Source organism: Momordica charantia (assembly GCF_013281855.1).
Source record: "Momordica charantia cultivar OHB3-1 chromosome 1 unlocalized genomic scaffold, Mcharantia_2.0 BLBB01000001.1, whole genome shotgun sequence".
Lineage (NCBI taxonomy): Eukaryota > Viridiplantae > Streptophyta > Magnoliopsida > Cucurbitales > Cucurbitaceae > Momordica > Momordica charantia.
This window is the reverse complement of record NW_028275157.1, coordinates 15,768,030-15,790,145: the sequence shown is the minus strand read 5'-3', so window position 1 is coordinate 15,790,145 and position 22,116 is coordinate 15,768,030. Positions and strand designations below refer to the sequence as shown.

General features: G+C 32.3%; 4 protein-coding genes and 1 pseudogene across 7 annotated transcripts in view; all 5 read right to left on the bottom strand.

Annotated features, from left to right (window-relative positions):
- LOC111013688 (ARM repeat superfamily protein) overlaps positions 1-5,069 on the bottom strand; it is a 37,961-nt gene extending 32,892 nt beyond the window's left edge. The window contains exons 1-7 of one of the 4 annotated variants that reach the window (XR_015792946.1): positions 4,773-5,069; positions 4,554-4,644; positions 4,415-4,469; positions 4,174-4,305; positions 1,529-1,600; positions 842-932; positions 608-703 (exon numbers count right to left, since the gene is read on the bottom strand). Coding sequence is in view for 3 of the 4 variants with exons in the window: in XM_022288190.2 (XP_022143882.1) it covers positions 608-703; positions 842-932; positions 1,529-1,600; positions 4,174-4,305; positions 4,415-4,469; positions 4,554-4,644; positions 4,773-4,812 (577 nt within the window). In the remaining variant the exon portion in view is untranslated. Of the gene's footprint in view, positions 1-607; positions 704-841; positions 933-1,528; positions 1,601-4,173; positions 4,306-4,414; positions 4,470-4,553; positions 4,645-4,772 lie in introns of those variants that run through there. The other 3 variants (XM_022288190.2, XM_088127891.1, XM_088127873.1) reach the window with 3 other exon arrangements.
- Positions 5,070-8,877: 3,808 nt separating this feature from the next.
- LOC111013560 (histone H2B.1) lies at positions 8,878-9,450 on the bottom strand. Its single transcript, XM_022288028.2, has one exon. It carries the CDS (start codon positions 9,383-9,385, stop codon positions 8,987-8,989), a length of 399 nt encoding a protein of 132 aa, XP_022143720.1. The 5' UTR covers positions 9,386-9,450; the 3' UTR covers positions 8,878-8,986.
- A 3,504-nt stretch (positions 9,451-12,954) lies between these two features.
- LOC111013752 (thaumatin-like protein 1) lies at positions 12,955-13,676 on the bottom strand (the record flags this gene model as incomplete). Its single annotated transcript, XM_022288274.2, has 1 exon — positions 12,955-13,676. A coding segment is annotated over one exon (684 nt), but the record flags the coding sequence as incomplete, so codon positions are not given.
- Positions 13,677-16,039: 2,363 nt separating this feature from the next.
- LOC111013750 (thaumatin-like protein 1 pseudogene) lies at positions 16,040-18,279 on the bottom strand (annotated as a pseudogene).
- Positions 18,280-18,998: 719 nt separating this feature from the next.
- On the bottom strand, positions 18,999-21,906 carry LOC111013610 (expansin-A9). Its single transcript, XM_022288087.2, has 3 exons — positions 20,683-21,906; positions 20,164-20,482; positions 18,999-19,497 (listed from the first exon to the last, which is right to left on the bottom strand). Exons 1-3 carry the CDS (start codon positions 20,909-20,911, stop codon positions 19,188-19,190), a joined length of 858 nt encoding a protein of 285 aa, XP_022143779.1. The 5' UTR covers positions 20,912-21,906; the 3' UTR covers positions 18,999-19,187.
- Positions 21,907-22,116: the final 210 nt, after the last annotated feature.

Here is a 22,116-nt window from a genome sequence, read left to right as displayed (position 1 = left end):
CATGTAGGGTCCAAAATGAACTTTGGTGTGGAAGTGCTTATATGTCTCCGTGACCAATTGTTTCTTATAGTAAACATGAAACTGTGGTAGAAAAATGCTCCACTCTTGATAGCAATAAGAAAAAACACCCGTGGTCATGGGAAAAACTCTGTCAATAATGTGTTCCTTGAGTAACCTTAACCAGCCTATAATTGATGCTATATACATCCATACATATATATATATATATTAACCCGAATACAAACCTTTCATTGATAAATGAAAAATTACAAAAGTGCTCAAAAGATACAAACTCCGGGGAGTGAAAGAATAGAAATAGAAAAACTAACTAGGAAGAAAAGCATCCAAGAGGAAGAAATAGTGCTAACAGAGTAATCTTTAAAAAGAGTAGAAATGTCCTAAATTGATGCTATAATTGATCAAAATAAACAATTCCTAAATTAAACTGAAAAGCACAACAGTTCAATCCACTTCAAAAAAATATTATATATATATATATATATATAATTCCAAAAAAAAAATCCACCGTGAAGTTGGGAGGAAAACTAATCTAAAACCAGACTTAGGATCAGATATTGTTTTTCAAAGATATAGAAAGTCTCCTAACCATTTGCAAAAATAGGTCTATGAACATCTCGAACATTTCCAAGAATGGGCAAAACTCGGGAAAGCACACCTTTGAGTCGTGGCGTGAACTGCAATGCTTTAGTTGAGAGTAAAATCACAAAAAACATGTTAAACAAGCAGGAAAATAGCAGTATAGTGAACATTAAGTTCTGAAAATTACAACAACAAACAACAAAAAGCAAAAAAAAAAAAAAAAAAATTGTTTGTTACAAACCATCAGAAGCAGCAAAATCTGCTAGAATTTGAACCATAGCTGGTAAAGCTGAACTGGGCCCGCCCAAATGAAGATATATTTCTTCCATCATCTTCCACAACACCATAAAAGAGATTAGTTAAAAGCAAAATAAATAAACAACCCGCTGGACTTCAGTTGAAGTACACATGCACATGCACATGCGCACACAAAAAAAATATGTAGTACAAAGATAAGTTGAAGTTGTAAGCTGGAAGCCCAAAATTATAGAATACAATGCAGATTTTTTTGTTTTTTGTGGCAGATATTAAATCATTTTTCACGAGGAAACTTGGAGCTAAAGAAAACAGAAATAGAAACCAGAAAGGGTTGATAAAATATCTTAAAATCATTTCATTGCCTTTCATGAGGAAACAACGGAAACCAATTAAGAAAGAGAGAGAAGAAGATGGGAGGAACTAATAAAAGTAAATGCTGGACCAATTTTTCCAAACCTTTTTAGTCAAAGCCCTCTTACCAACTGTTCCACATCCTTTTTTTGTCAAAGTCCTCTTACCATAATTTATAATGTTAGTACAGCCATGCAATTAGATGTAGCAACATGTACATATAATACATATATCAATGTCAAGCATTTAGACTAAAAAATATTCTCCCGCTCATTTTTCCCCTAACATTCATAAACAACATGAATTACTATAAACTTACTAGGTCAGGCAAATGTGAGCCTATCGAAACAAGTAGACCTGCAGCCGCTCTCTGCCACTCAATATTAAGTTCCTACATCAGGGACAACAAAATAAATACTAACGTAACCATACGTGAATTACAATTGCCAAGTAGCTCAACAACCAAATAGCAATTGCCAATCGGTGGAATCCTACCTGGTTTCACACTTTAAAAGGACAAATTTAGTTCATGGTCAAAGTTGAATGTCAAGATCGAATGATGGGACATTAGATTACGAGAGCACTTCTATACTATATAAATTCTAGTCTTCAACAAACGAGTGAATGGTCAAAATTGCGTTCGTGTAGAACATTTAGGAAAGTCTTGAATCATTGGGAAGACTATAATGCTCAATTCCCAAGAGTAATATAAAATAAATTCTCAGACATATTCAGCACATTCAATGAAACAAGTAAACTTCCAAGTGAATATTTATGAGGACAAAATTACTCTATACATAGAGAGCCAAAAGTGCTATGTTCTCTCTCCTCCCATAGGCTTTATGAGAACAAAATTACTCCATACATAGAGAGCCAAAAGTGCTATGTTCTCTCTCCTCCCATAGGCTTTTCGTCCAGAAGCGTTCATTCAGAATTCGTTTTAAGTTAAGTAAGTCTTCACGATTCATTTATCTATTGGATTCTTAATTAGTTCTCTCAAAGATTCTTTTACTACATCATGGAGATTAATAGTTATTGCATTGAGGGCAAACATTTCTGTATTTGGGATAAGAATGATTACTTTGTGATTGAAGACATGAAGAAAAGATTCAATTGCCTCCCTCCATTATTCTCAATTAATGTGGTTTGAAAATTTCTTTATTGAGCTGATGCATTATCCAATTCATGAAAATTTCTTCAAGCAGGTCAGAGATGAGTTTGCCACTTGTCGTATCCATAAGATTCGAATTGACTCGAGACTCCATGTTGAATAAGTAGTATGGCCTCCTTCTAGAGGAAGAAAAAGCATAGTGATTTCTGCTGGATTCAACAAAGACGGTTGGCTATTCGTTTGGGATATGTTGAAGATGTGTTTATTTAGAACTAATGGAAAACCAGAAGAAAACCATAAGTCTGAACAACAGAGTGATAAAAGGACCTATGTAGAAACGACTAAAGGAATCCAAAAGACTGAAGAAGTGTTACCTGAAAAGAAGAAGAAAGAGAATGGTTTCATTCTATCTTACATTTTTTTTTTTTGATATCCGTGTGTCTGCGCTGGCTTGCGCCCACCTCGACTATTCATGGGCGAACCGCCTGACCCTATTACATTTGGTTGACAAGGAAACTCGTAGGATATTAAACCCTAGGTAGGTGGCCACCATGGTTTCATTCTTTTGGTCAAAAAGGAAACAGAAGTGTTGGAAACAAATTGGGATACCATGATGGTAATCTCAAAATGTTTTGAGCACGATGATTGGAAAGAGATTTCAGCAGCCTTAATAAGTAAATTCTCTCAAGATTGTGTGATCAATCCCTTCATGCCTGACAAAGCCCAGACGAAGTTTGAAGCCGGTAGAACGTTGAGTAATAATGTACTGAATGGGAAATGGAGAAGGATCAAAAAAAGTTTCATATGAAGCTAGAAAAATGGAACTTTGGAACTCAAGGCAGAAAGGAAGTTATTTGTGGAAATGGGGGTTAGACCAAAATCAAGTTTTGGGCCCGGAATTGCTTTGAAGCCATAGGAAGTTACTACAGGGGTTTGCTGAATATTTCCTCAAAGACCCTCAACATGTTGAATGCTTCTGAAGCAATTAATTCAAGTGGAAAAGAACATTTGCAGTCTCTTTGTTTTTGCAAGCTTCGTGGAAGAAAGTCCTTCAAGCCTCTGCTTATCCAGATTTTTGTTACTACTTTGACATTAGATTTTTCAGTTTGCTTTTGGAGATATGACGAATGTAGTCCGGGTTATTTGGCTCTATTATCTTGTATTTTTTACATTCTTATTCCTAGCTGAGCTTGTATCCTTGAATATTTTCCTTTTCTTTCATATAACTAATTACTAGATCACAACTTATTTAGGTCTTCAATAGTTCCTTGCATATGTGGATCCAGAAGAAATTACTAGAAGAACCACATTATCATTAATTCAACTGGGAGAAAATGAAAAGTTTCAATTACCAAAGTCCAACATATAAATTTATATATTAATTTTCAATAATAACTCAAGTTCATGTTAAGGTAAATGTTGACAAATAACAAATTTTCCACGCTTAACTTGTAGTGGAGATAATTCTAAGTGTAGAAACCACTATATTGACAAACACTACGACCAATCTCAAGGTGAATTCTAATTTCTAGCTTATGAATCCTTAGTTATTCTTTTTTTCCACCTTTAGTCTAAAATATAAGGAAGGTAGAACAAAGCGCAAAGAAGGAAAAATGAAAAGTATCGCAAACCATGAGATCTCTTGCCACCTTGAAGTTACAGTAGTCATGACTCATAAATCAAGATACAAGTTTCCAAATTGAAGCTTCCATACAGAAATTAATATATTTACAAGCCAAATCAAATATCATTTCTTCTTTTGAAAATAACTCATTTTCAAATTCCTAAATGTTATCGTAGTGCAACAACCAAAAGATAGAAAATACCCAACAACTGGAGTATGGAAAAAAGACCTTGGAAGAGATTATCTCAGTCGTTGAAATCTTTGCAAGCTTGGACATGAAAGCTGGATCAACATCTTCTTTTTCCAAGGCTCGAACTCCGAATGACATTACTAGAAAAGCCCCAGCCATGTTCCCGAAACGCTGAAAATAACCACAAATTTTTAAAACGCTATTTCAATGGAGAAATGAAACAAAACAACCATTTAATGATTCTTATGAAGCATGATAAAGAAGTAAGTATTATGATTACCCGCCGTCCTCCTCGCGAAACTGCATAACAGCAGTCGAGAACCAAAAGCGGATTCCTGATATTACCACAGAAGTTCCAATTCACAACTTACTATGAATGAAACCAGACTCAAATTGCTAAAAACAGTGAGAGAGAATACAGTGCAGCAATGTCCTTGAGTGAAGCCATGGACGCCTCCCTCACTATTGGTGATTCATCAGCAAGAGATGAAACTAAAATCTGAACAGCCTCTGCAGAATTATTAAACACGCACAAAATTATCAAAAAATTAACTTACAGAATACGTGAACGATCGTTATATCCATTAAAAGAACCGAATTATAGCAAAAAAAAAAATTGATTGAAATTGTGAAGGAACCTGGCGCAGGAATTGAGTTTACAGAGCCCGACGACGCCATGGAAGAAACAACAAGGAAAAAATAAAGCAATAGCCTAGAGAGGTCGACACAGCGATGCTGCTGCTTGATTATATTACCATGGCGAGTTGGCGAGGGGAAGAGCCAACCAATTCTCAAGCTTCAACTGTGGATCTAAAATTCTTTTGACATGAATTCTTCGCATTCTTATATGCATCAACAAGAAAATCCATTTTTATTTCTTCGTACCAGCTATGAACTGACGGTGGCACAAAATAAAGGAAAAAAAAATGTTTTTTTCGAGTTCAACGGGATACCGACTGAAAACCTTCTTTTTTTTCCATGATATATTTCAAATTCTTTTTTTTACCCCCACATTAAACTTACAATTACAGCTTTCAACTCGTTAAAATATAAATTAATATAATTGATTTAAATTCTTATCTCCACTTACTATACTAAAATAAATATTCTCACATAAAATACAAATGAATATGAATGTTTCCATGCGGTTCTACCTAAATTTTATAGGATAAGACTTTTATTTTTCTTTTCTAAATTCAACAGCTATGGAATGAAAGTGTTTCTTTCAAAAAAAATAAAATAAAATAATTATAAGGTGACAATCTAAGATTTTATTATTTTTTTTTTTAGACATTGGTATTTTGTCCATCCGGTTAACTTTTAATCGACCTTGAACACTCCCATATTAAAATAAAAAAGATGGTCCAATAGAGTTAATATGGCTCGGAAAAAAAATTAACGGCATATCTACTTAAAAATGAATTTTCTAAAGTTTTCATGACAACTAAATATAGTAAGATCGGTTGTCCCAAATTAATTAAAATGCACCCAAACTACCCAAACACTAAAAATATTAAAAAACCAAACAAAATAATCATTATCTATATTTGAAGTAGTTATATTCCTTTACTCTTCCACGTCTCAGTTTTTGCCAAACGGTACTCGCTCTTTACAAAATTATTTCTCAATTTTGCATTAAGTAAATGAGTAACAAGGTAAGTAATAAGCAACGGAATATAGATCAATTAATTAACGTACTATTTGTGATTAAAAAAAATAGTAAATTCGAATCTTTACCTCTATATGTTTATACTAAAACAAATGTAGCAATATGTCATAGTTTTAAAATAGCAATAAAATTTGGATGCAGTGGCTAGTTACAAACAATACGAATACAAACAATAATGAGGAAAGGAAAACTCTTACATATTTTTTATTATTATAAAAATAATAATTAATAATATAGGGCTATACGGGCTGTATACCTTCTCGGTAGTTGTCATATATAATTTGCTAAAAATCATCCAAATTTATTGAGTATATTATTTGAGAGAGAATTTGTTTTTTCTTAAACGAGTAACTTTAACTGTCCACAGCGACCATAACTCATTGGTAATTGACGTATATCTTAAGAGGGGTGGAACCCCACATGTTGTACTTGAAAAAAAATTGAGGGTTTTGGAGTTTTAATTTATAACATTATATTATTTTCTTAAAAACCAAGCTGATCCGACAAAAATTAAAAAATAAAACACAAAGATACGACAGTTAAACACCATTTTTTAAAATAAAATAAAAATAAAACGGTTAAACATTAAATGGAGGGTTTTGTTCATTTATAAAAAAATAATAATAATAATAAAGAATTGCAAAGGTTTTTTATTTATTTTTTCATACAACACGAGGAGTGGGACCACAAAAAATTATTATCAAGGTTTTTGTTAATTTATCATTATGCTTCTAAGTTAGGGAGACCACAAAAATTCCACCATGTTTTGGTAGTCTTTAACAAATTATCATAATTCATAATTTATCTATTTTATAACCCATTACTTTTTCTTGAGACAAACATTTAACATGAAATAGATTAAAACTTTGAGAATATAATTAATTCGTAAATAAATTTTGTTCTAAAAAATAAAAAATTGAATCAATCAATGAAAAATAATATCGTTGTCAAATTGAAATATTAGTAAACATATTGTTGTTAAATAATATTATCTTGATTCAAAAATTTCTATTATAGTTTATTTTTATTTAAGCTGTTACGATATTTCTAGTAACGTATGTATAGAACCTGAATCGAAAATTGAGTATCAAACGTCACGTAGATAATAAAAAAAAATTATTGATATTATTATTTTGATGGGAAGTGAATAAGATTTTGGTTTCGAGAATTATTGGATTAATAAATACAAGCAGAAGGTGGAAAATGGTAGAGTGACACATTTGAATTGATCTGATTGTCCATATTGGAATTACGAGGCAAGAAAACATGTCACGCCTTCATAAATCTTTACGAATCTCACTTATTTGCACACAACAAAAACTAGCTTTCCGAATTAGGTGAAAATAGGACTGAAAATTAGCTGTGTTCTTTTTTTCATTTTTTCGTAGGAATCTTTTTTATCTCCGAAAAATAAATTTCAAAATTCTATTTTTCAGAGGAGTATTTCAAATCAAACAGCCCCCCTTTCTCAATTTCCCAAAACTGTTTCTTTTTAAATGTCTAAAATTCTTATTATCTTTTTGATTATAGATTTAATTATAATTTTTGTTTATCTAGTTTATGTATTTTAAAAATGTTCTAATTGGTCATTAAATTTTCAACTCTTTATCTATAAATATACGTAGTTAAATGTATTCAATTTTATGGCACGTTGATGGTATTATTTAAGAATTATGTAGCAAGTTTAATGATATAATCATTTTTTTTTCTATTTGAATACAATAAATGGGAGTGAGAATTTAAACTCACGGTCTATTAATCAGAGATAAGTATATTAACCATTTGAACTAAGTTTGGGTTCACTAATGGTATAATCATCTAATATAATCAACACAATTACTAGTTAGACACAAAATTATAAAATTAGAGATTCACCATAAATTTTATAGTTAAAAGCATCTAAGAGATCTATAAATTATAGTCTAAAGAGACACAACTCATTGAAATTAAAGTCCAAAGTCATTCAATATGTATTCGTTTTTAATTTTATTAAGAAAATTAAAGTCCGAAGTCAATAAATATGTATTCGTTTTTAATTTTATTAAGAAAATCTAGACATTTTGACGATTATTTATATTTATTATTTTTCATTTTAAAAAAAAATATTATTAAAATTGTATAGAAATTTTGCAAATAATATAAATAAATTTATTAACTGTTTCCATTTCTAATTTGTTATACCATAAATAAAATTGAGAATGTTATCGAAAAAAAAAAACCTTAATCATTAATTTACCAATTGCCGGCGAAAACATAATTCAACATTAATTAACATATATCTCTAAAATTGTGAATTCAAATTTCACGAAAAAAAGAAAAAAAAATTAACCACTTGCAGGAAAAAATAACAAAGTCCATGAATATTTAAAATACATTTTTGAAATTTCTCGACCACTAAAATCGCCGCAAAAAAAAGTAAAAAAATTAAAACTAAAATCAAATTCAAAAATCGTCACTGCTTTCGCTATCGTGCTGTCTTCACGTCTGTGAAGCGCTCGGTGGTTAATAATGCAGTGCAACCACGAAATGACGTGGCATTCGCCGCTTGTCAGTCCTCACTCACCGGTCACGGTCAGCGCCGGATCAAATATTAAGTTGCCTTCTTGGGCTGGGCCTCCTACAGGACCAATAATCTATGTAGCCCCCTGGGCCCAAGTGGTAGCATCAATCTCGTGCTTCCGTTTCGTCTTGCCTGTTATTCACATTTCAAATCGGCCATTCTCGCCCACTCCTCACTTTGGAATACGATATTATAGTTCCAAAATATTGAAATTGTATCCCATTTTAAATAATTGAAATATAAACATCTATAATAAACTACCACGCGGCTTGCGCCATTCGTATTCAAACAATTTTGAGTACAGGAAAAGGGAAAATGTTTGATAACAAATCAATTGACCCATTCGTTCTTTAAAAAAATCCAGTAATGTGTAACTTTCCGAATAAATTTTTCTTCCAAAAGGTCGTGTTCAATTCAAACACCCGCAGATTATCACTGATGATGTCCGAACAAATCTAGACTTCCCGATCACTCCTATACAAGAGTGCGAAGAACAGTGCATCTAACTAAGTAATTCATATCAACTTCAAACTCTTCAGTTTCATAGTAAATTAAACCAGACCAAAAATTACAAGGCCGTCTATATCGTCAAACACTAAACCCTAAAATCGAGATAGAAAGTTCTAAGAGCTGGTGAATTTGGTTACCGCCTTCGTTCCCTCGGATACGGCGTGCTTCGCAAGCTCACCTGGAAGCACCAGCCGCACGGCCGTTTGGATCTCCCTTGAGGTGATCGTCGGCTTCTTGTTATACCTAGCCAATCGCGACGACTCCTGAGCCAACTTCTCGAAAATGTCGTTGATAAAACTGTTCATAATTCCCATGGCCTTGCTAGAAATTCCGATATCGGGATGTACCTGCTTCAAGACCTTGAAGAGGTAAAGCTTGTAGGTCTCCACGCTCTTCTTCATCTTCTTCTTCTTCTTTTCAGATGATGCGTCTTTCGGGAGCTTCTTCTCCGCTCGAGGCTTCTTTTCGGCTGGCGCCTTCTCCGCTGGCTTCTTCTCTGCTCTTGGAGCCATTTCAACTGAACGAACCTTCGGGTTTCAAATGAGAGAATTCGATCGGGAAGGAATTATGAGGCTGAGGAATTAGGGTTTTGGCTATATAGGAGCGCTGGGAGCAATCTGATTGGTGCATCTCTAGGGACGCGGATTACTAGTTTAATACCGTACGATTGAGATAAACTAATCGAACGGGTGAGATTGTATCCAAAAGTAAAATGTTTTCGCGCTTTGCCACGTTACCTTTTGAATATTTTAAAATTTATGGCGCGTACCATTTTAGACGAATTTTTGTAAACTCGCGGTTAATAAATTGATTAAGGATTAAATTAAGATTTAAGATTATTTTAGACCTTTACCAAAAAAATATATATATATATATACACATATATTAGACCTTTTAGAAAATAAATAAATTATTAAAAATAAGATAGCTACACATTTCTTAGTCAAAAAGGTTGGCAAATCCTAACTTTCAACTCGTCCAAAAAAAAAAAAAGAGTTAAAAAAGTATGCAATGATCAAAAGTTTCTATTATGAATGGAATATAAATAAGACATCATATTTGTATTTTCCAACCAATAACTTTTGTAAAATTTAGGTTAAAATATTATTTTGGTATTTCACTCAGTAGTGATTCACTCATTTATTCCCACTGTCCCCTCCTCTAATGAACGACCCACTCATTATTCAACTTCTCCGACGAAAATGTGGTTCGTTTCTAATATGGAATGAAGGTAGAAGAGTGACTCTCATTCTAGATTTATAATGATGGTCAAACAACCCCTATGGAGAGATGAACGATAATCAAAAAGGAGGAAGAAAAGGAATAGTTGCAACAAAGGAGATAATGGCAATGAACGAACAAAAGAAGGTAGCAACGATTGGAGCAATAGTCGGACAATCGTTGGAGGACAGAGAAATACCACATAAGTAAAAAATAATATATATTAGAAAAACTTGTAACTCATTAGAAAATATATATCAACAAACCTAGTTAGCACATTAGAAAATATATATCAACAAATTTAGTTAGCAAATTAAATGTCATGTGGTTCATTAAATAACAGTCTATTAGAATAAAATTTCAAATTTCAAAAACTGAAGTGTTGTTTTTAAATTACATTGACAAATACATGTACATATTACTCAAACCACAAAGATCAGAAAGTTTATTTTACGTCATTTTTCTCTTCTAGATTAAATTTGTGAATGTGGGTAAACTTCTTCGCCAAAAAACGAATATCCTCAACTCACACACTTGTTTTGCAACGATTACCAGATTCTTTTGAGACGAGATTTATCAACTGAGAATCAAATTGAACCATACGTATGTTCAATCGATCAGCCAACCGAATGCCTTCAAGAACAGCAAGGGTTCTGGGCTCGAGGTACCCCTGAACGCCACGAGAAGCTGCTTGCTATGATTTTCCCTTGTTCATTTATGCCAACAACACCTACTCCGGTTCTTAAACTTAACCTAGCTTGCCAGAGGAGGCGACCACGAGTTTTCAACAGTACGAGGGAGGTTTCTATTGCTACCTGGACAACTCGATTCAGCACGAGGTGAACCATGAGTGGTCTTGAACTCCTTCACATAATAAATGATCCAATCACTTCTAATCTTAGCATCTGGAATTTATTTTTGGACTCTAACCGCATTTCGATCATTCCAGATTGTCCAGACTCCAGTTTCAATCAACTCAAAATTTGACTCAGAAAACTGTCTCCATCAAATGGAAATTGATTTGCTTTGATTATGTTTTTTTCTATATAAATTTTTATAATATATAAACGAATTATCAACATTTCATTTATTCATCAAGCTCGAATGATCGACAATACACATCAAGGACAAAATGTGATGCCATAATCTGGCCCACCCGAGCATTGAATAGTACTTGTAATATCATCGAAAGCATAACTAATAGCTTGAGGACACTGATCCTTGAATATCTTTGAATATTTCGTCGATGAACAAGTTTTCGGCCGATCATGATCGCCACTGCAGCAGTATTCCGACTTGTTGAAAGCCAAACAAGCACTTTTACATGCTACCACCGCGCCATCTTTTCCTTTAACCGCTAGTTCTGGCGGACATGCGGAGTTTGAGTTTATATTTCCGCTGGACACAAGCTATCTTTGTGCATTCACTCGACACCTGCTTTGTGGAACCACCGAGACGGGCAAGTTCGTTGAAGCCGTAAACGAGACTGATGTCATAGAAATCTTGGCCGCCCTTTGGGGCTATGGTGAAATCAATGATGCTAACCGGTGCGCACATGCCGTGACACTCGACGTGGCCTGGAACGCAGTCGGCTCCGCAAGATACATTATTTCCATTCGCGTCTACAAAGCAATGGCTTCGAGCCCAGAACCGACCGATGCACGGCTCATGTGAATAGTCGTTATTGAGGTCGAACCAGATGGTAATCCAAACGGGGTTGTTAAAAATTTATCGCCAAAACTATTTAGCGTTCCAGGCCAGATTGGGAACGCACAATTATTTTTAATTGAAAAATTGACTGAGTAAACCCTGCAAATATGGTATAATTATTAAATTAAAAAATTGTTTCTAAAATTAAAATTGTTTTTTAGTTCAACAAATTCACAATGAGATCAATTTTTTTTTCTGTTTTTTCTAGAAATTAAAACCATCGATCTTAATTGCTTCCAACATTTTAAAAATACAATAGATTTTGGAGAATTGCAGTGAAAAAATCTTTTATATATTTCAAAATATGTCGCCTATTTTTAAAAATTTTCAAATATAGCATAAATTTTCATTTCAGTAATATATCAGACATTCATATAAGTAGTATATGAGATCACATATGTAGTCTAAATATATTAGACAGTTATATCAATAGTATATCAGACATATATCAGTAGTCAAATATATTGCATATATATTTTATTTTGATAAAATTGTCATTTTAAAATTATTGTCATTTTAAAATTAGACTTCCGTTTCCTATAAAAAAAAGTTGTTTATGAATATAATATGTTTGATGAGGACAAGAGAAGAGAAGGGTATTCTATTTATATAGCCCATTTCTCGTATTACAAAATGTATAGCAATTAGTGTCCATTTATTTACTATAAAAAGAAAAAAGTGATATTAATGGCCCATTTGTTATGAGTGTTAAGTTATTAACCGATAGTTTCGTGTTTCCAAAACAGGAAAGAAACTGTTGATTTTTAATGAATAGAGCAAGTCCACGTTCATCCTAACAGAAAAAAAAAACTGAACGAAAATAAGCTCCAACTTGGTATATGCCTGCTGATGCTCGCTATAACAACTTCTCAGCCTTTTAACTCTTATTCATTGTTAAAAAAAAAAAATTTCATATAGGGTAAATCACTCACTTGGATTTATTTTAACTTTTAATTTCTAAGTTTATTTTGAAATAGATATAACTATATTCTTAATTACGATAAATATTTTGTTGAATATTTATAAATTTATTTATAATTTGATTGATATTATTTTGCTGATTATCCAGGAGGAGTTTGATTTTATTTTGATTTGATTTGTTAGAAAATTTTGATTAGATATAATCGAATTACATATTCAGCCTTTTATTTATTCATCAAACTCGATCGATCGCCAATACACCATACATTAAGGACAAAATGTGATGGCGTAATCGGCTCCACCCGAGCACGTAAAAGTACTAGTCCTATCATCGTAAGCATAACTATAAGCTTGAGGACACTGGTTCTTGAATATCATCGAGTATCTCGTCGGCGGACAAGTTTGCGGCTGATTATGGTCGCCACTGCAGCAGAATTCCGGCGTGTTGAAAGCCATACAAGCACTTTTACATGCTACCACTGCTCCATCTTGCCCTCTAACGGCTAGTTCCGGCGGACAAACAGAATTTACATTTCCGACACAAGTTACCGTTGCGCACTCGCCCGACCCGCCGAGTGGAACCACCGAGACGGGCAAGTTGAAGCCATCGACGAGGCTGATGTCGAAGAAATCTTGGCCACCGTTTGGGGCTATGGTGAATTCGACAAGGCTAGCTGGTGGAATTGCACCCGCACCATTACATGTGACTTGGCCGGAGGCGCAGTCGGCAGTTCCACATGAGAATTTTCCACTCTCGCCTGTGAAGCAGTGGGTTCGAGCCCAAAATCGACCGGACCACGGTGGAGAAACAGTCGCTGTTGTGGTCGAACTAGATGCTAATTCAAACCCAGTTGTTGACAGTTGATTGCCGGAACCCGTTAAGGTTCCAGGCCAGATTTGGAATGGACAATTGTTTTTAATGGAGAAATTGACCGAGTAAACCCCTGCAAATGTAATATAATTATTAAATTAATAAATTTGTTTCTAAAATTTTTATTTAATTTTTTTATTAATTTGTTATCAAACCATTTTTTAGAAAATTCAAACCACCCATCTTAAAGATAATACCTTATTTATTAGTTATATTTGGAGTTATTTTTTCCGTAATTTTATTCTCACCTTTGTTTATTTCTTTTTTATATATAACTTATAATTTGTACTTATTAAAAAAAAGGAAGGTTTGTAATGCTTTTTTTAAGGAACGTTTGTAGTGTTATATTAAAACGAAAAATCAAGTGGAAACATTTGTTACACAATCTAGCTACGTGATTCAAGATCATAAATAAAATTTTATTTGCCATTTTATAGAATGAAAATAAAATTAAAGGCTGTTTGATAATTTTTTTATACGTTTTCTTGTATCTTCTTTTATTTTTCATTCTACTTAATTTTTTTTTTATATATAAGATTTTTCAATTAATAAACGACTATATTTACCTTCATAATCCAATGAGTAATTTTGAAAAAGAAAAAAAGAGTCTATAATCTACCTCTTATCTATTGGAATACTGGAACAAATATACTTTTAATTCATAATTGCACTATCAATTAGGTTTTCAGAATACCATTACATAAAAAAAAATTAAAAAATTAAAAAAAGTCAGATTCATAATTTTGGTTCAATAGCTTCAAACATTTTTTAAAAATTTTTATTTTGTCAAAATAAAAAATGTACCTGAAAAGAACAGGATTACCAATGAAAGTCTGAACAACTGTCCTTGAAATGCAGCCATGAATGTGGATTTTTCTTCTTTTGTTTGTGAATAAAATATGTTTGATGAGGACAAGAGAAAGAGAAGACTATTTATATAGCCCATGTCTCCCATTACAAAAGGTATAGAAATTAAAGTCCATTTACTATAAAAAGAAAAAACAAGATATTAATATGCGTGTTAAATTATTAATTAACTCATAATCTCGTGTTTCCAAATTAAAAAAAAAACTGTTAAATGCTCAAAAATAGGCTCTAACTTCTCTGTCTTATCCTTGGTTCATCCCATTATTTTTTAAGAAATATTTTAAGTTATATGTATAATTAACAATAAATTTAGATGAGTAGTATAATTAACATATTTTTTTTAAATTAAATCCCAAAATTATTTACACAAACAAACTGACAAATCATACAATACTAAAAATATATATTTAAATCAAGTCTGAACATGGCAATAAATTTGAGTGCGTAAAAAAGCAGAGAAACACAACAATAAAACGTTGAAATAGAGTTTAAAAAAACACCCAACACTACCAAAAGTATCAATTCCAACGCAATAGTTTGGTCCAACAAAAATGGTGCTTATGGTTAGACACAATTCTTCAATAAATAAATACATGCAGAAATATTTATTAAAGATATTACCTATAGAAAAAATATTACCTATATGTAAGGGATAATGTCCCCCAAAAAAAAAAAAAAAAACTTAAAATTACTAACAACAATGAGATTAAAGAGAAAATATTGTATAAATTAAAAAAAAAATATATATATATATATTATTTATTTATTTATTTATTGTAATAAATGAGAATGCTTTTGGGAATAACTTTCCCTAAAATAAGCTCCCACCATATATTAAGAAGAGTTTTATTTCAATTGTGATATCTGAATTAATTTTCTCACTGAAAGGAAGAAGATGAATATGAAATATTTGATTTAGTCCGAATTAAAAGTTCAGTGGGTTAAAGTATATATTCAATCAAAATGTCGTTTATTTAAATAAACTGCTAAATTTTTTTTAATTGATTCACTTTTAGAAAATTTTAACTGATTGATATACTATTAAAGTTCAAAATTTTGCGTGCGGTGCTCATAATAATTAATAGTAAAACTATCAGGACTAAAACATCTCTTATATTAGTTAATTTGAAAATGTTATCTGTTCTCTCCTGCTTGAATTCAAAATGAATTATACTATTTTATTTCATTTCTTGTGAAAAGGAAATGAATCATTATATATATATATATATATATATATATTTCTTTTTTCTTTTTAGTACGAAATGAATCATAACTATTACTCACAGTTCAAAACCTTTTCTATATTTCGTCCATTGTTTTTTTTAAGTTATAATTGAAAGTTGTCAATTAAATCACAATAAATAATGATATATAGATTTAATAATGATAGTTTCTATGAAGAAGCTATCAATGCCTCAATGGTTTTTTTTTTTTCAAAAGGAAGAAAAAAAAAAAAGAGAAAAAAAGCTCAATGGGTTAGTCCATCCGCATTTTAATTAATGGATAATTTTTTTATAACAAAAATCAATTTCCAAGAGATTAAATGGAATAAGTAAGTTTTAATTTCACGAGTGAGTTATAAACATATGAAAGTGCTAGTCTCATCATCGTATGCATAGCTATAAGCCTGAGGACACTGATTCTTGAATATCGTCGAATAATTGGTGGGCGGACAAGTTTCTGGCTTGTTATGGTCGCCGCTGCAGCAAAATTCCGGCTTTTCGAAAGCGATACATGCACTTTTACAGGCAATCACCGTGCCGTCTTGCCCTTTAACGGCTAGTGGGACAACCGAAATGGGCAAGTTAAAGCCGTCGACGAGGCTAATGTCAAAGAAATCTTGGCCCCCGTTTGGGGCTATGGTAAATTCGACGAGGGTAGCCGGTGGAATTCCGACAGCACCATTGCACGTGACTTGGCCAGAGGCACAGTCACCAGTTCCACAAGAAAATTTTCCACGTGCGTCCTTGGAACAATGGGTTCGAGCCCAAAACCGACCGGACCATGGTGAAGAAATGGTCGACTTTACTATCGTACCTGTTGGTAATTCGAACCCGGTTGTCGACAGTGTATTGCCAGAACTAGTTACGGCTCCAGGCCAGATTGTGTACGGACAATTGTTTTTAATGGAGAAATTGACCGTGTATACCCCTACAGATATAATATGATTATTGAATAAAACAAATTGTTTCTAAAATTTGAGTTTTTTCCCTTACACATTATTCAAATCTATAATTAAAATATTAAAGTACTAATGTTAGAGATAATAATTGATGTGTTAGTGATTCATTGAACTTTATATTCGACTTTGAAATTGAATGAATTGAATGAATGGAAGAATGAAGATTTTATGTCTCTGTGATCTCTACTCTCACGTTTGTTCATATATATTTCTTTTAATAATATCTTATGAATTAAATATGTATTAACTATTGAATTATATTTATTTAAAAAGATATATTTAAGGTTTGTAATGTTATATTAGAAATAAAAGTCAAATGGAGACATTTGTTACTGTAGAAGGAAAATTAAACTAAGGTTTGTTTGATAAAACTTTCAATTGTTGGTATTTTATTTTTTAAAGTTGACCCGTTTTCATTTATTCCTTTTATTTTCCATTCTAAAAACGTATCTTAATTAATTTTTTATACAATAAGATTTTTCACCCTCCATGATTCATAATCACTACTTTTGGAAAAAGATAAAAATTAAAAATTAAAAGAAAAGACCGGCCAAGTATCTATATATTATCAATTGGAAATTGGAATACAAGAACAAACACACTTTTTAATAAGAATTGAATTATGAATCAAAATTACAATCTGATTTCTTAGGTTCTTCCAAAAAAAAAAAAGAGAGAATAAACCATGTTTTTAGGATTTGTTTGGGAATGGTTTTAGAATGGATGATAATTGATTTTGTGAAAGTAATTTTTATATAATTATTTTAACGTTTTGTCAGACACTTTTTCAAGTTATTTTTTATATAATTAAAATGATTTTGAATGTTTAATATTTCAAGTTTAAAGAGAGAATTTGAACAAAATCTGCATAGAGAGAACAAAAATCTTAGAAAAATGAATTTTAGAAAGTGACAGACAAAAATTTTAAACCGAGAAATAAACTTAGAAAATAGATGGAAACTAAAAATCACAAAATCACAAAATTTAAGGTGAAATTAAGATGAATAGAAAGACCGTTTTTAAAAATTAAAACAATAACCATTTCACAAACTAATTTTATATTAATTTTTTGGTCAAAAATAATTTGGAGAATTACTCTCCAACTGGAAATCACTTCAGAGTGATTTTGGATTTTTCTAAAATTACTTATGAATTATTGCAAAACATTCTATTTTGAAATGTAAATGATTTTGGCATGAGTAAAAGTGATTCTAACCATACCAAAATCACTCACAAACATCTTTATAGGAAAAATTTGTACAAGAGTTATATCATTTCGTTACCACTTTGGTGGAAAATAGTTAGGTATGAATATCTTAGATACCTGTGACTCGAAGCACAAAGAAAATATTTTGCTATGAATGAACAATAATCTATCGAAGAATTGTCCATACGTAAAATCATAAATTGACACGAGTCTTTTACACCTAATCTAAAAAAAAAAAAAGAATCTTTTGTTACAATAGAAGCAAAAGTGATTTGGATTATTCAAGAATCGAAGTCGAGTTGTTTTATCTTATAGGTTGATTTAATCACTTCGCATATTAAAAAAAAAATTTAGATAAAATGTACCTGAAAAGAAGAAGATTGTGAACAAAAGCCCCAACATGAACTGTACTTTGAAACGCAGCCATGGATGTGGGTTTTTGTTTTTAGAATATGTTTGATGAGGAGAAGAGAAGAGTATTTATCCAGCCAATTACAAAAGCTATAGAAATTAATTGGCCATTGTGGATTTTTGGATTTGGTATTTATTAAGTGATAAAAAAAAAATTAAGTGGTATTTATGGAGCAAGTCTTCCTGGTTGATCCTCCATTTTCGGTATTCGTCACCAACAATAAATGCCAAAAAATAGGCTCTAATTTCTGTGTCTTGTTCTTGGTTCATCCAATTATTTTTTACAACAATTTTTAAGTTATATACCATGTAATTGATTTGGTATGGTTTCATAATTTCATCGATTTAAACAATAATTTAAATGAGTAGTAAAATTAATTTATACCTAGTTGAAATTAAATTAAAATTTATTTACAAGCAAACAGATAAATATGTAAAAAAAAACTTAATCAATCGTAATTAAATAATTTGTGAATTTAACACAATCAGAAGTACCAATTATTGCAAAAGTAGTATGGTCCAAAACGAGAGGTGTTTAGAACTTAAAAAAAAAACCAGAAGAGTTTGTTAGATATTAATATATGAATTAAATTTATCGAACCCATCAAGTTTAAGTTTTTGAATTGAGGGGTGGTTTAGATGGTATCAAAACGGGATGTCCTGTGTTCAAACCCCTACATCGTTGTTTCTTGTCGTAAAAAAATAGTTTATCTTTGAAGTTAATAGGCAGAATAATGCAACTAACCATTATATTGTTAACAAAATAGTAAAGAAATAGCAAGTACACAAAAAGGTAACAAAAGGTTTACCGACTACTTGACAACTCATTATTGTTTCCTAATTGTCAAGCTATTAAACGACTGTCAGTACAAAATAGATGAGCTTTAACTGGCAAAGAGACTGGAGTCGAGTATTTTCGAGTAATTACTTGAAGTTTTTGCCTTCGAAGGTCTGGCCAAACTGCCAATTGGAGGGAGCGACATGCCAAGAAGTTGAGAACCGGCCGTCGCTGGTTCGGACTCGGAAGGTGAGGGACTCGTCGACGAGCATGGCGTTGGTGGTCCATTTCTGACCCCACATACGAGTCATGGTGGTCCATTTGAGCTTGCGGTGGCCCTTCACTTGGACGCTGGTCACGTCTCCAGCCCCTCCCACGTTCCACACCAACACTTCGTTGTAGTATGGATTCCCAGTTATTGTGAATCGAATTCCTCCTTGCTTTTTGCACGGAACCCTATAAATATAATAATCATTCATTAATCACAATCAATCTCATAATGAACCCTATAATGAGTTTTATAGAATTAAAAGTGATTTTTAATCATTAATATTATTTTGAAGTTTAAAAAAGGATTTGACAAAAGTATAAACACAATTAGAGATAAATAAAAGTTAGAGACTGAGAAAAATTTTAGAAATGAGAAGAATTAAATTTCTTAAATTTTATGATGAAAATAAGGGAAATAGACAGACAAATTTGAAATTTAAAACAATAATCATTTTAAAAACTAATTTACTATTAATCTTTCGAGCAAAATTCACTTGGAATCATCTTTCAAGTTATCTGATGGGAATCACTTAAAAATTATCATAGATTTCAAAATCACTTTAGAATTATTCACTTTAGAATTATTGTAAATTAACCTAATGTAATTTTGAAATTGGAGTGATTTTGACATTAATAAAAGTGATTATAGCCACGCTAAAATCACTCCCAAATATACATTTAGTCAACCGCACATCACTTATTCCGTTAGGTCCAGACTAACTCAATTTAAAGATCAATTAGAAATCAAAATCATACACATTAAAAATTATTTATTTTTTTGGGACGAAAGGTAAGAAACGATATTAAGTTAGGTTCAGATTACTAAATTAGAAGTAATTAATGAGTTATTACCTGCGGTAGTTGATGGGAACAACGCCAGCCTTGTAGTCTGCAATATTGGGGAAAGCAGGCTTGGCTATATCGAAGTGCTCTTGCGGGGGATTGCACCATCCGCCATCGTCATTGGCAAGGTTGTGATTGGGAGGGCAGTGGTTGGTGGCCGTTACAACGAGCGACGGCTGCCCGGGCTTGCACAACTGCTGATCCTCAACGCATTTGATCTCGAAGCAGGCGCCGCAAGTCTGGCCGTTGTTGAACAGCGCCGGGCTCACCGCTACGGTCGCCATCCCATACCCTTCCTTTTCCACGTCCTCGTACCCACATGCACCTCCTGCATGCATGCATGCCCATGCAAATCACACACCACTCCCGCAAAATATTGCAATTTTCGACCAAGATTGTTGCAAATTTTACTTCCACATAATCTCTCAAAATTAGAAAACTTAGTTTTACACCAAAATTAATCTCAATTAATGCATAATATCAACAACAATTAAACAAATGATCTCTCCAAAATGAGAGTTGACATACCGAACGTTCCCGAGCCGCCCTCATAGAAAGTGGCACGAGCAGTCTTCCAAGGGCCGGGCTTGAACGGCGGGCGGTGACGCTTAGTAGTAGTCTGCGCACCTAATTGCCTGTGCACTGGACGAAGCGCATGCCCAAACGAGAAATTTGCATTTGCATTTGCATGGACAATAAGCAACAACATGGCATGGAAGACCAGACACGCCCACAGGCCTAGCGATGGAATCGTCATATTGCACCTATAAGAAAAAGTATACCAAAAACCAAAAGTTTTGGTATAGCCTAGTCTCAAGGTTTTCGCTTCTTTTTTCTTTTGTTTTGTGATGTATTTGGTTTGTTCTTTGTTTCCCTGATAAATGGTTCCAAAAATTTTAGTTGGTTTCTAAATTTAAGGTGTATGTTGGGTTGAGGATGTAAATGTGAGTTCGGGAGTTAAACAAGGGAATTTTCTGAATATTGTTCGACCCTGTCCCTTCCTTTTCTTTTCCAAATTTGGAAAAAATTTATGGTACCACGGGAGTATTACTCCCTTCTATTCACTGTTTACCACATCAACATCAACATTATATGAGATCTACTTCTATTTCCAACACAGAAATAATATATGTCAATTAAATTGGGGGAGATTAAAGAGAAAAAAACTCTTTCAAATAACAATTTGTTTCTTTTTAATGAACAAATTTTCTTTTTAAGTCAATGTATTTTTGTTTAATTAATTAATGTTGGATCTAGCTAATAAAACTACTTCAACTCAATTTGATTTAAGTTCGTGTTTGTCTAATGTGTACAATATGCCACACAACCACCAACTAAATTAGGAGATACGAAATCTACTTCTGGTACTACACGAGTATCATATATTTACCATTTGCCACATCACGTTAAAAATGATGTGGAGTCCATTTTTTCTATTTATATAAATAGAATAAAGTATGACACTCATAGTACCAAAAAATTTTCCTCAATTTTGAGACCTATGAAATCCTAACACAAGTGGAAGAAGTGGGCAGATACTTTATCTAGATTTGATATATCGTACCTAAACCTGAACTTTGTCTTCTCTATCTATACACTCAAGGTTGATCTCTCGAACGCATTGAAAGATTGTCCTCTCGATTCATTTAGTTTATGTATTTTTAAAAATCGACTATTTTGATTCATTTATTTTAACCTTTATCTCATTTATTTTAATCACAATTTTAGCACAACATTTCATTCACAAAATTTCTTGAAATGTAGTCATAAAATTGTATCTAAAGAGTTTCAATTGTATATAAATTTTAGGTTAAAATTTTATAAATAGAGACAAAAATAGTCACTTTTTAAAATACCTAAACGAACCAGCAACGTTTTGAAATTACATTGAAAAAACAATGATAGTGAAATGTCATTTGGACATCATCACAACGGTTGCTGATTCCAAGACACCAAACATCA